Source organism: Rhincodon typus, chromosome 19 (assembly GCF_021869965.1).
Source record: "Rhincodon typus isolate 14 chromosome 19, sRhiTyp1.1, whole genome shotgun sequence".
NCBI classification, from domain to species: Eukaryota; Metazoa; Chordata; class Chondrichthyes; order Orectolobiformes; family Rhincodontidae; genus Rhincodon; species Rhincodon typus.
This window is the reverse complement of record NC_063350.1, coordinates 23,166,362-23,179,444: the sequence shown is the minus strand read 5'-3', so window position 1 is coordinate 23,179,444 and position 13,083 is coordinate 23,166,362. Positions and strand designations below refer to the sequence as shown.

General features: G+C 38.3%; 1 protein-coding gene across 1 annotated transcript in view; it reads right to left on the bottom strand.

Moving 5' to 3' along the window:
• LOC109914174 (DNA (cytosine-5)-methyltransferase 3B-like) overlaps positions 1-13,083 on the bottom strand; it is a 124,650-nt gene that overhangs the window by 109,526 nt on the left and 2,041 nt on the right. Inside the window, exon 2 of the mRNA XM_048608560.1 lies at positions 8,049-8,198. Within this exon, the coding sequence (XP_048464517.1) occupies positions 8,049-8,198 (150 nt within the window). The remainder of the gene's footprint in view (positions 1-8,048; positions 8,199-13,083) is intronic.

The window sequence follows — 13,083 nt, the reverse complement described above, 5'->3', positions numbered from 1 at the left end:
TGACTTTAATTTAGATAAATGCGGCATTTTGCATTTTGTTAAAATGAACAAGGGCAGGTCTTATATTGTTAAAAGTAGAGCCCTGGGTAGTGTTGTTTAACAGAGAGACTTAGCGGTTCAGGTACATAGTTCTTTTAAAGTGGTGTCACAGATAGACAGGGCGATTAAAGAGGCACGTTTGCCTTCACTGCTCAGACCACTGAGTAGAGGAGTTGGGGCATCATATTGAGGTTATACAGAACATTGGAGAGGCCACTTTTGGAGTACTGTGTACAGTTCTGGTCACCCTGCTATAGGAAGGATATTATTAAATTAGAGAGGGTTCAGAAAAGATTCACCAGGATGTTGCCGGGACTAGACAGGTTAAGTTACAAGGAAAGACTAGATAGTCTGGTATTTTTTTCACTGCAGCGTAGGAGGTTGAGAGTGACCTTATAGCAGTTTAAAAGATCATGAGGGGCATAGACAAGGTGAAAAGCAAAGGTCTTTTCCCTTTGGTGGGTGAGTTCAAAACTAGGGGCCATATTTTTAAAGAGAAAGGATTTAATAGGGACCGGACAGGCGACTTTTTCACACAGAGGGTGGTTCAGTTGTGGAAAAAACTGTCAGAAGAAGCGGTAGGTGCAGGTACAGTTACAAATTTAAAAGACATTTGGATAGGTGCATGAATAGGAAAGGTTTAGAGGGATATGAGCCAAATGCAGGCAAGTAGGACCAGTTTAGTTTGGGAAACCTGGTCAGCATGAACGAGTTTGACTGAAGGATCTATTTCCACCCTGTATGATTCTATGACCTATTAGCCTATATAATTTGTTTCTTTTCCATAATTTTTCTCTTGATTTTATCCTGAAATTCCTCACTTTTTTAAAAAACATTTTCACAAGTAGCATAATAACTGAAGAGGGTGATACAGAACAAGCTGAATCCTCTTGTCAGGAGTCATGCCTACCAAATGAAAAGCCAGCGAGAGACCAAATAGACAGCGGTGCCCTGCCACCAGTGGGCCCTTGTCCGGATCGAAGGCATAAGGGGCAGGAGGTGCTGTCCAAAGGGTGCTGCCAGCCACAGAATTTGCTCTCAGCAGCATCACAGAGAAAGCCATACCTGCTGGTGGAAGGGAACCTCCAAATTCCAGGATCATGGTGAACCCAAAACAAAGGTAAGTGATGTGAGGGTGATGAGGGTTTCTCAGGTTGTGGGTCTTAGGAAAAGAGGTGCAGGGTTGTCAAAAACACAGAATAGGTCCCAATGGATAATCTCTATCCAGCTTCCAGTCTGGCACTGATTACTTTAACTACACGTGTCAAGCTGTCTGTAGGGTTGTAGTTTTTGTGGCTGCTGCATTGCCTGCCATGACAGGCCTGTCATGACATCAACCGATGAAGGAGCAGCGCTCCAAAAGCTTGTGATTTCAAATAAACCTGTTGGACTATAATCTGTGACTGCTGACTGGGTTATACCCTGTAACAATAGGCTTATGTCTCGTAGTGGTTCATCACTGGCCAATTAAGGACGATAATTGGTGGCTGGCCCACCGAGCATAATTCTGACAAACACAGGAGGTTTTGAGTATGCAGCCACTCCACCTAATCAGGTGTCTTTACCACTCCCAGGCTTGCTACCTCTGGGTGTAGAAGATTCTGTCAAAGAATACAACATCTAAACAAGTGTCCATGAATGGATTTGATGGTCTTTCTTTCACTTATCATATATTTCAAGTTAAGCTAAAAGCAGAAAGTAGAAGGTAGGTAGTCTGCTTGTCTTCTGATTTGCACTGTCTTCACAACAGACAAACCCTTGTCTCTATTGGAGACTACCTCTCATAACTCTAGCTGAAAGAAAGTAATTACCACTTGAGAAAGTGGATCTAAAAGCCCAATTTGTATTCTTGACTTTTATTTCAATTATTTGGCAAGCAAACACCAAAAGATAATATGGAATGCATACAATCACACCAATATAATTGAAAGATTTATTTTTTTTTTAACATTAACAATTAAAAAGTAGTCATAGCAATCCAACACATAAACGTGGTCAGATAAACACTGCTTATTTGCATTCACTTGCAACATAATAACATCATGAAAAGGTACCTATCAATGGACACTGCAATATAAGATCAGCATTAATTTTAACTTGGTGTCTCTCTATCTATCGTCAGTGTCTAGCAAAAGCACCTTTATAGAAAATGTACTTGGAAAACCTAAATGTGCTCAAGTCAATTTAGTAAAGAAAGCATCTCGAACAGAAAGTGAAGATTTCTTCAGCAATGAAGGTGATAGAATATTTATTACTACACAAATGGCAAAAGAAAGTACATCCTCTCTTGGCACTTTATGGATTTCTTTGTTGTGTCTCTTCATAAAAGGTATCCCTGGAAGAACTTTTAACAATTTGCTTGTGATCGTATTTAATCATACACGTTATGAAATTTTAGAGAAATAACTTAAACTCCACATTATTGTTCACTTTAGATCACGGTTTTCATAAACACATATCCAATTTACCTGGAAGACTCTTGAAGTACCTGTGCTAATTTAAAAGAAAAGAAATAATATTTGTTGTGCAGTTGCATATCTACTGCACAATGTGCTACCAAACATCCTCTTCACACTTCACAGCAGTATCCCGAAGTTGGTATTCCTGTACAATTCGTAGTTCGAGAAACACAGAATTTCCATTACTACCTCAAGAAATCTACTCCACCAAGAGAAACGTAAACCCAGGTTGATCCAGTAGGCACATTCCAACACCCTTGGAGACAAATTTTCCTGTGCAGAATCTGCCAGGATAATTATCCTCATACGTTTGGCATAAACATATCTAAATAATGGGAGTTAATGTCAGTATTGGAGACAATTATGCTTGTAACTAAGCATACCATAAAGACAAGACAACCATTTACTTCTTTTGCAAATGAAAAATCTGATCATAAAGGTATTCTCAAGATGCAGAAAAAAAAGTCACACTTATATTCATAGACTCCATAGATTTTCCATCTCTCAATCACCAAATCTGAACACTTTAAAAGGGAATAAAAAATGAAATACTATTTCTAGATGCAACATGTTACAACACAAGATTGGTCATTTCACCCATCTTGGTTTGTTTAACCATAGATACCAGACTGTCTCTCAAAATATTGTCTGTTTCTTAAAATATTCTAGAGTTTAGCTTCCACTACCCTGCCCAGAAGACATTTTCATATGTTCATATGGCAATTCCTGTGTAAAGAATTTCCTTGTATTGATCATAACTCTGTTTTGTGACTGTGTCACCATGTCCTAGAGTCATAGTTTATTTTGAAGGATTGATTCCTCCCCTGCCATGGACCAGTGTCCACTTGTTGCATGGTTGGGAAGCCCGCTGGGAGACATGGGCTTTATTTAAGGTAATGGTTGTTTTAGAGTGGAATCGAGTGAAAGGGAATCTGCACCTATCTGGTCCCTGCGACACTGGAAGAGGAGACAGCAGTGAAGCTGACGCTGATCTCTGGTTTCAACGCTGCTTGGGAGCTGGGAGAAGAGAAGGAAATGGAAAACCTGTACCATTAAAATGTTATGCTAATGAGTTGTTTAATGAGGAAACAGAGAGGGTTGATGAGGGTAAAGTGGTTGATGTCTTAAATATAATCTTCCAAAATAAATTTGAAAGTTTTCAATATAATAGGCTTTGGCAGCAAAGGTGAAACTAATAGAATAAAATAATTCATGGCAATATGGATATGAATTAGCTTAATGACTGGAAGCAGAGGGTTATGGTGAACAACTGTTTTTTAGATGAGAGGAGGGTATACAGTAGCTTCCCCAGGGTCAGTACGAGGTCTACTGCTTTTCTTAAAATATATAAACGACCAAGACTAGGGCATACTGGACACTACTTTAAAATTTATAGAGGACAAAACATTTGAAAATGCTGTGAACTGTGAGGAAAGCAATGATAGATTTCAAGAAAATGTAATTGATGTATGTCAGACAAAAGGGAAGAGTGAGTGATGCATTTAGGTAGGAAAAATGTGGAAGGTAATATAAATAAAACAATTCCAAAAGGATCCAGGAACAGAGTGACCTGGAGGTTTGTATGCAAAAATAGTTGAAGGTGGCAGGGCAGGCTGACAAAGTGGTTTAAATGAATTATGTAATCCTGGGTTATATAAATAGTGGCATAGAGTACAAACACATGGAAATTATGATAAACTTTTATAAAAACATTGTTCAGCCTTAACAGAATACTCTGTCCAATTCTGGACTCTGTACTTCAGGAACAATGTGAAGCCTTTAGAAACAGTGCAGAAAAGCTTTATGAGAATGGATCATTGACTTCAGTTATGTAGAAAACTTGAAGAAAGTAGAGTTGATCTCTTCAGAAAATGTTGGTGAAAGATTTAACAGATGTGGTCAAAATCAAGAAGAATGTAGAGAGAGTGGATAGAGTGAAACTGTTCCAATTGATTGAAGAGTTGAGAGCTGGAGGATATAAATTTAAGATGATTAGCAAAAGACTATGGCAGGAGGAAATTTTTTCTGATGCAGCAAGGACCTGGAGAGTGTGGTGCAAGGGGATACAATTGTGGCTTTCAAAAGTGAATTGGATAAGCTGTTCAAGTGAAAACAATTGCAAATCTACCAGAAAAGGATGCTGCAGGGGTCTAACTGAATTGCTTCTAATATACCAATATAACAGCAACTCTGAGTTGCTTCCTACAAGGCTTTAACAGTCACTCTTCTTTAGTTTATACTGGGATGCCAGTGATATGTTTTGCAAATTTTCTTTCAACTGTCACGAATTTAGTGAAAAGATCCATGACAACAAAAATTTATAAGATCAGAGGAAACTTAAGTAACTCCACTAGGGACACCTGCTAAATATTTTCTGACTGCTCCAAAAGAAATAAATGGAACATTAGCGACAATCTAACAAGCCATCCAAATATCACCTGCAACCATTTTAGATGGAAACAGTTCAAAAATGCAACCGATTTCATATAGTACGAAGTTAAAAAATGTTTTGGTGTAATTGTTCAAACCTGACTACCACCATCTATGAACATTGACAAAAAAATTTATCAGGAAATTCCAAGGAAAGTATCTATATTGAATCTCAAATGTGGCATCTAGAAAATCTATCAGCAAAAGCCATCATTTTTGATAGCAAGTAATTCTGATAACTTAATATAATAGATGACCCAATAAGACTAGAATTAAAGCCAGGATTCTTTGAAGAATCTGATACAAAGTTGAGATTCTGAAATCTCTGACTGTAAGTTTTCTTGTAGGATGGAGTGAGCTAACTTCCCAAAATTGGATTACATGTAATAATTTTTAATGAACTGAAGTATGTGGGAAAACTGATATTTCTCAACTGCATCACAAACAGGTTTATTCAAGTTGGTAGGCCAGTGGATTAAGCCATATTTCAAGGCTTCACTATAGCTCAGGTAGAGGATATCCTGGTCGAAGATTTCAATTTGACTTAAGGACAGACTCCGAGGCCAGAATTTTCCCTCTTGTTGGAGGGGATTAGAAACAAACGCTGCTTCGTAGATAGCCACAGGGCTCATGTTCAGAAATCCCATGTCAGTTTCCCGCCCCCTCAACCATTTTTGTGAGGATTGGGGAGAGAAAGGGTCACATACAGGTCTGGTCCTATTAAGGAGCTAATTTCCAACATTGTGAAATGGAGGCATGGTCTTATGGCCTTAAGAAAAAGTTTTGGAGAAAAATAGTTTTGCCTCTCAGAATTAAAAGCTTCAAATTCAAATAATCCTTGTATTCCACTTTGATAAATGAGCAATTTTGAAATTATTTATACTCTGTCCTACTGTTAGCATAGTTACTGTTAAAGAACATATAGACTACTTCTGTCAATGAGCTCTTTCCCTTGCTGTCTCCACCCAATATGATTCTACATCTTTTTCTTCTGGGCCCAGTTCATTTCTCAATACTATACTGATCTCAGCCTTTAGTAACAGAGTGACCATTCCCCACACTCTTCTTTTTTTCATTTTTATTTCTTTTCTTTCAAAAATATCAAGTACCCCTGAAAACTCTCAGCCTTAGTTACCTCATAACAGTGATTCTGTAATTTTGTGATTTTGCCCCTTTTATTTATGCTATCCATTTGTAGGGTCTTGTAACAAATGTGTGCATTCAAACAAAGATTCTTTCACTTTGTCTTTTTACAACTCTTTCCTACTTCAATCTTACTTGAGGATAAGACGATAAAACAGTAGAATTAGACCATTCAGCCCATCAACTCTTCTCCAGCATTTGATCATGGTTGATGTGTTTCTCAACTCTGGCCCAGTATTTGCAGGTGCATTCTTATGGTTGCATGCGTTTTCCCTTCCTGTTGGATGTCAGATCTTTAAAAATATAGCCAGCTGAATTGTTGCCTGAGTTTTATCTTTTAACTTTGCAAATTTCCCTCATTAGAGCCCTCTGCCTTACTATTCAGTTTGGAGATCTCCCTACACCCTTAATTATTCGATGCACTAGGCCACTGGACCCAGTGCAGTTATGAAGCACATCACAATGGAAAAACTCCCTCTTTCTCCAGTGCTGGGCTGGATATGGCATCATTGTCGGCACAGACTTAGTGGACCGAAGGGCCTGTTTATGCGCTATGTTCAATGTTCTATGAAGCTCAGAGGAACAGAGAGATCTTTGAGCACTTGTCCACAAATGTCAAAGATGGTAGGACAGGTTAATACAATAGTTAAGGCGGCACACAGGATACTTGGCTTTGTCAGTTGAGGCACAGATAATAAGAGTGGGGAGGTTATGTTGGAGCTGTACAGAACTCTGGTTAGGCCACAGCTGGAGGGCTGTGTGCAGCTTCGGTCACCATACTGTAGGGAGGATATGATTGCACTGGAAAGGGTGCAGAAGTGATGTACAAGCATGTTGGCTGGGATGGTGTGCTTTAGGTATGAAGACAGACAGGATAAGCTTGGGTTGTTTTCTTTAGAGCAGGGGAAGCTGACAGGGTACCTGATTGAGGTGTATAAAATTGTGATGGACATGGTCAAAGTGGTGAGGAAGCAGCTGTTCCCCTTAGTTAAAGGGGCATGAAAAGAGAACATAATTTTAATTTGGAAGACAACTGATTGAGGAAAACCTTTTTCTGAGGAAAAGCTTTTTCACCCAGGTGGTGGTGGAGGTCTGCAATGCACTGCTTGACACGACAGTTGATTGGGGTAACCTTAATCTTTATGAAGTACTTGGATGAGCACTTGAAATGCCACAACATATGGGTCTAGTGCTGGAAAGTTAGACAGTGTAAATTTGGTGTAGTTTTGGCAGTACAGACTCGATGGACTGAAGGGCCTCTTCAATTCCTTAATAATTTTGTGATTCTATAATGTGATCGATTAAGCAGTGCCCTTCAATCAAGTACCGAATCTTAAGAAACAGGCTCTGGGAAATTTCACTTTTTAAATGAAACACATAGTCAGGTGGGAAGGCATGAATCAGAACCTTCATGAATGGTGAATTCTTTCCTTGAATAAAATGTAATTTCTATGTAGTCACTGCCATAGCGATAGGTGTTCCTTTACACCAAAGTGAAAACAAACTGAATTTAGTCTGGGTGCTTCCTTGTAGAACCCAATGAGATGTTGCTGGTCTTACAACTGATTAATTGTTAACCCATGTTCTCCCACGATTCAGGAGCTCCAAGACAAATGACAAAACCAATATCAACATGGAATAGGCACTGTTTTAACCAGGAAGCAGAACGTTCTAAACATAATAAAAATGGCATTATATATTTTGAAAACAAAATGCATTTTATGCAATACCATCTCCAGCCCCATATATGCATCATCTAAATGTATCTATAAGAAGTAGTTTCTCTTTTAATGGCTCAATTTTAGTTGCAGGTTTCATTCTGCCTGGAAATAATCTAAAAGTAATTGCTCTCCTTATAACTAATTATCAATATCATATCTATTTTGGGACAAATTAATTCTTAATTAATAATAGAAACGATTTAACAAAGAAGTATTGTTTCAATGGACATACATTACATACAGTTTATGTACATACCAATGAACTGTTCATGTCCTTTTTGGGTTTCATATTATCATCTTCTTTCTTTTTTTTGTGGCGATAGGAAATTCCTGCCTGGAAAATTATACGTGGAGCTGGCCTTTGTCTGAGACTGCTTTCCCAACCTGATACTCCTCGTCGTTTTGCCTATGGGCAACATACAGCTATTAAAACACAGGTTTCAAGTTGGCTCTGGTTAGCTTCTTTGCGCTAAATAAGGGCAACCATGTATTCTAGTGCCCAAAATGGAAAGTAAAACAAAAAAACTTGGAACAAGACTGTATTAGATGTTATTTTTCTATTGGTAAGAAAGATGAAAGGCCAAGTTATATTGTGCAGAGCACCATCAAGGTTCAAAAGAGCAGACGATGTAATTTTAAGTAGACAGCAGATGACAGCAAATTTGTGTTTCAAATTGGAGGAAGAATGAAAGACCCAGGAAAGGAAGGAATTCCACAGTTAAGGTAAAAGCAAAGAACTGCAGATGCTTGATGTCTGAAATAAAAACATAATGCGCTGGAGAACTCTGGCAGCATCTGAGGAGGGAGAAACAGACTCATTTTGAGTCCAATATGACCCTAAGATGGAACTGTCTCAAAGAAGAGTCATATCAAACTCAAAATGTAGCTGTTTCCCTCTCCACAGTTGCAGCGAGACCTGCTGAGTTTCTCCAGCATTATCTGTTTTTATTACCACTGTTAAGATATCCTGGGAAAGAATGTGATACAGTCAGAGACAAGGAAGTGAAAATCTTGATATCAATGTTACGTTTTTCAAGCAGCAGGAAACCCTGGATGATGATAAATTTGCAGCTTAGGAGAAAGAGAACTTCAGAGAAGCACCAACCATATAGTATCAATAAAATGGAGGTAAGAGAGCTTGCAATGAGTCATGGGTTAGAGCTGCAGCGAAGAGAACCCGACCACCTATCGGGCATTCAGGTTTTCCTGCTATCACAATTATGTGAGATAGGTGTTAGAAGAGCTTCCCAAAATATAGGAGCAATAATCAAGTCTGGGATCAATTTGTACTTTACAGTAAATTGAGAGAGATTGAGAGGAAAAATTCACATAACAGAAAATCATGGTTCCTGAAGGCAATTGCAGCAATCGAAAAGAGGAGAATTCTCCTTGAAGTGAAAAGAGACATTGAGGCCAAGAATATCAACAGGCACAGAAGCAGCAAAGGTGAAGGCATCAATGGTATGAGGAAGTAGCTGTTGGTTAGATTTACAAGAATCATTAATATATCAGACATGTGAAGTCAAATCTATTTACTTTGCCATAATATACCATCTGTTTGCCATTAACATAGTGTTTTAATGAACCAGCATTATTACTAACATAAAGTTGTCTTAAGCAATCATATGTTGCATAAAATTAAAAGTTGCACTATACAGGAAACATTAAGTTGCTTAACGGGAAGGGCCTTCTAATAGTGAGTATATCCTCCCCAACTCAAAGACCTGCTACTTCCACCTCTGTAATATCACCCATCTCAAGCCGTCATGTTATCTGATGCCAAAATTCTCATCCATCTCCAAACCAAAGATCCAATTGCTTTCTATCCTTTGTTTTCCATCTAATTCAGCTAATTTAAAATTAAGGGCTCTGTACCCTAACTCGCACTAAATCCTCTTCACATAATAACCCTGCATTCACTGTATTACTTCAGTTGTCAGTTATATCAACACCCACAATTTAAATGTTTCATCTTTATTTAAATCATCCCACAGCCACACTCCTCCCCATGTTTCCAACATCCACCATCCCTACAATCTTCCAAAAACTTGGTGTTCTTCTGAACTTTGGCCTCAAATGACTTGAATACAGTCAATCACAGCATGATAGAAAAAGCCATCTGACAGCTGGTGTCTGTGGGAATGTAATGCTTTGACAAAGAAAGCTTTTATGATTTTTTGGTTCAGACATGGACTGAAAAGAGACTATCGCAACAAAGCCTGGAAATAACCTGAGGCAAGACTGCTACAGGCGATGCATTGTAATTACTGTAAGAGAATGCATGGGTTTATGATGACTTCTCTAGAGAAGAACAACCTCTTGATATATTGCTCCTCAAAAAAAAACTGAACTCAAAGTCCACAGATTTCACAGGCAGGATTGGAATGTCTTTGCACAACTCTCCAGAACTCCCAGGTTTCCAACCATCTACTTCTTCTGTCAATCCTCTTCCTCCAAATAGACAGACTGACTACAATGTCCCCTAATTTGAGTGCTGAATTTCCCAACTATTTACAAACCGACACAATCTGTAACTTTACAAATTCCAATAGCCAAACATGAAAAATCCAACAAGGGGAGCTGCAAACTGTTCACAAATCCGGTTGTTTGTTGATGAGTGATCTAAATAGTTCTTTGTGCCTGCAAGGCTAGGTGGATCCATCTCTTAATCTAATTTCTGCTTTTTACAATACAAGGGACGTTGAGGTCTTATTTATATTTGTTAATGGGATGTAGGCATAGCTGCTGGTTACATATCCTTAATTGCCCTCGAGAACAGCTAAGAGTTAATCACATTGTGGTGTGTGAAGTTGCATGTAGATTGGACCAGGTGAAAATGATAGATTTCTGTTCCTAAGATATGAGCAGGGGCTCTCTTGTGGCAGAGTAGTAGTGTCCCTACCCTAGACCAGAAGGCCCAGGTTCAAATTCCAGCTGCACCAGAGGAGTGTAGTATCATCTCTGGGCAGGTTGATTAGAAAAACAGGTTAATTTTAAAAAAGGAATTAGCAAACCAGATAGGTTTTTACGGCAAAGAATGATAATTTTATGTACACCATAACTGACACTAACGAAATCCAGATTTCATTAATTGAATTTAAATTCAAAGAGTTGCATGGTGACATCTGAAATCATGCCCCCCCCCCAGAACTTTGTACTAAAAGCAACGTATTGCAGATGCTAAAGATCTGAAATAAAACAAAGTGCTGAAGAAATTCATCAGGTCTGGCAGCATCTATGCAAAAAGGAACAGCTTTTATGTTTCAGTCTAATATAACTCTACTGTTGAACTGAAAATAGCTTGAGAAGTTATGCTTTTTATGCTGTGCAAATGGGGGAAGAGGAGGTGCAAGGGAAACAGGTGGTAAGGGTGTCTAGAGAAAAAGGAAAAGGCCATGCTAATGGTATCAGAGATGAGATATAGATGATCAGTAAGTGTTAATTTTAGGGGATAATAGAAAAAAGTAGGTCAGCACTGCTGAGCGCAAACCCAGACAAACAAGACTATTAGAGGGTGGGGTGTGAGGTAATCAAAATGAAATTCGGAGCTCATGGACTGAAGTTGGTGAATTCAATGTTGAATCCTTAATGTTGCAAAAAGCCTAAATGAATCTTTAGATTACTAGTGCAGTGACCTAACTATGATGCAAATGACTCATTACTGACTTCTGAGAAACCCTCTCTCAGGAAGTCAGCAACTCTTCATATTCATGCCACTCCAACCAATGCTGCATAATACCAGTAAGTCAGCTGTAGGTCTGAGAACTACAGATGTGAGTATTCAGATATCACCATCTATAAGCAGCTCAAATTCTCACATGAGGAACAACATTCTTTCAACAGCTTTATTCAGTTCACAAATCTACTGTAGAACTTCACAGACATTTTCTAACTCTGTAATACTTAAGGAAAAGTAATTATTACAACAAATCAAGCATTTACTTTTGACAGTAAATTAATCACTATTATTGTATTTGGCATTTTCCTTTGCGTTATGACCAGGTCACAGCTTCCCTCTCTTCTGTTCCCCACTTCCTCTCAGTCACTTTCAACAACTATCTTTTTACTTCTTTTTAACACATCACTATCACAGTTCAATTAAACTTAATTAGAGATCTAAAATGACAGAAAAAAAATCGATTCCTAAATTTCCTTCAGTGAAAGAGAGTGGTTATATTACCCAAAAAGGCGAGATTACAGTGATGTATTGATTTACAAAGAAGGTGAGGGAGCAGCCAGGAAGATAAAGGCAGTTTACATTTATTTTTAAGAGTCTTTGAGTTTCAAGAGTAAATCCTGAATCCTAACTCCTTAGCTGTCGTCCTGCTCCTCAGGGGTGGGAAAATTATAGATATCCTTGACTTCGCAGTCGATGAAAATTCTTCCACATTGATTTTTTTACCAATATTGATTTGCTGAGATTGAGATGGAGACAGAGAGGGGAGCATTCCATATCTTTGCTCTGTTCAGCCCATCTTGTTTTCTATCTCCTTGTTGCTCCAAGCAAGCTATTTAAATATAGAGTGTTTCCTTATCTAGCTCCATTATCTTTTCCAAACTGTATATTCTGCAAGTAACATTGAATCTCCAAGTAAAGCAAGTTATGCAAATTTCTTGACACTTCCCCAAGTTTCAGTGTCTCTTGATTAAAATGGCAAAAATGGTTGCAAACCAATTCTGTATATTCAAAATGCAAATCCTGGGCTTATTAGGTGATGCAAGTAGCCATTTTAGATCAGCAGCATCTTTTTTTAAGACATATTTCAGTCCATGACAGACTAAGATATTAAAATCAAATGCTGAAAGTTGAATATTGGCAGTGGATTTTCACTATGCTTAGTAGCAGATTTAAAAGCTATTTCAGAATCTGCATTTTCAGAAATGACATTAATAAAGAAGTTCCAGAAATGATCTGAATGTTATTCTATGTAAGACAAAGGGCTTGAGGAAGAACACTTAAGAACTGTCATGCAGATGGTCTTGACTCTCAGTTACTGAAAAGGAGTTATACTGAATTCAAAATGTTAACTCTGTTACTCTCTCCACAGATGCTGCCAGACCTGCTGAGTTTACTAGTATTCACTGTGTTTGTTTCAGATTTTTAGCATCCACAGTATTTTGCTTTCATTACATGCTGGCTGCAAAATATAGATATGATATTCCACCCTCAGCTGTTTGCTTTCCAAACCCAAGGCTTTCCTTTTCTAATGATGATTGTGTTGCTGCTGCTCTGATTCCTCCAAAGGCAGGTTTCTTTAACACACCCTGCGCACCACAACAATGAATGATAC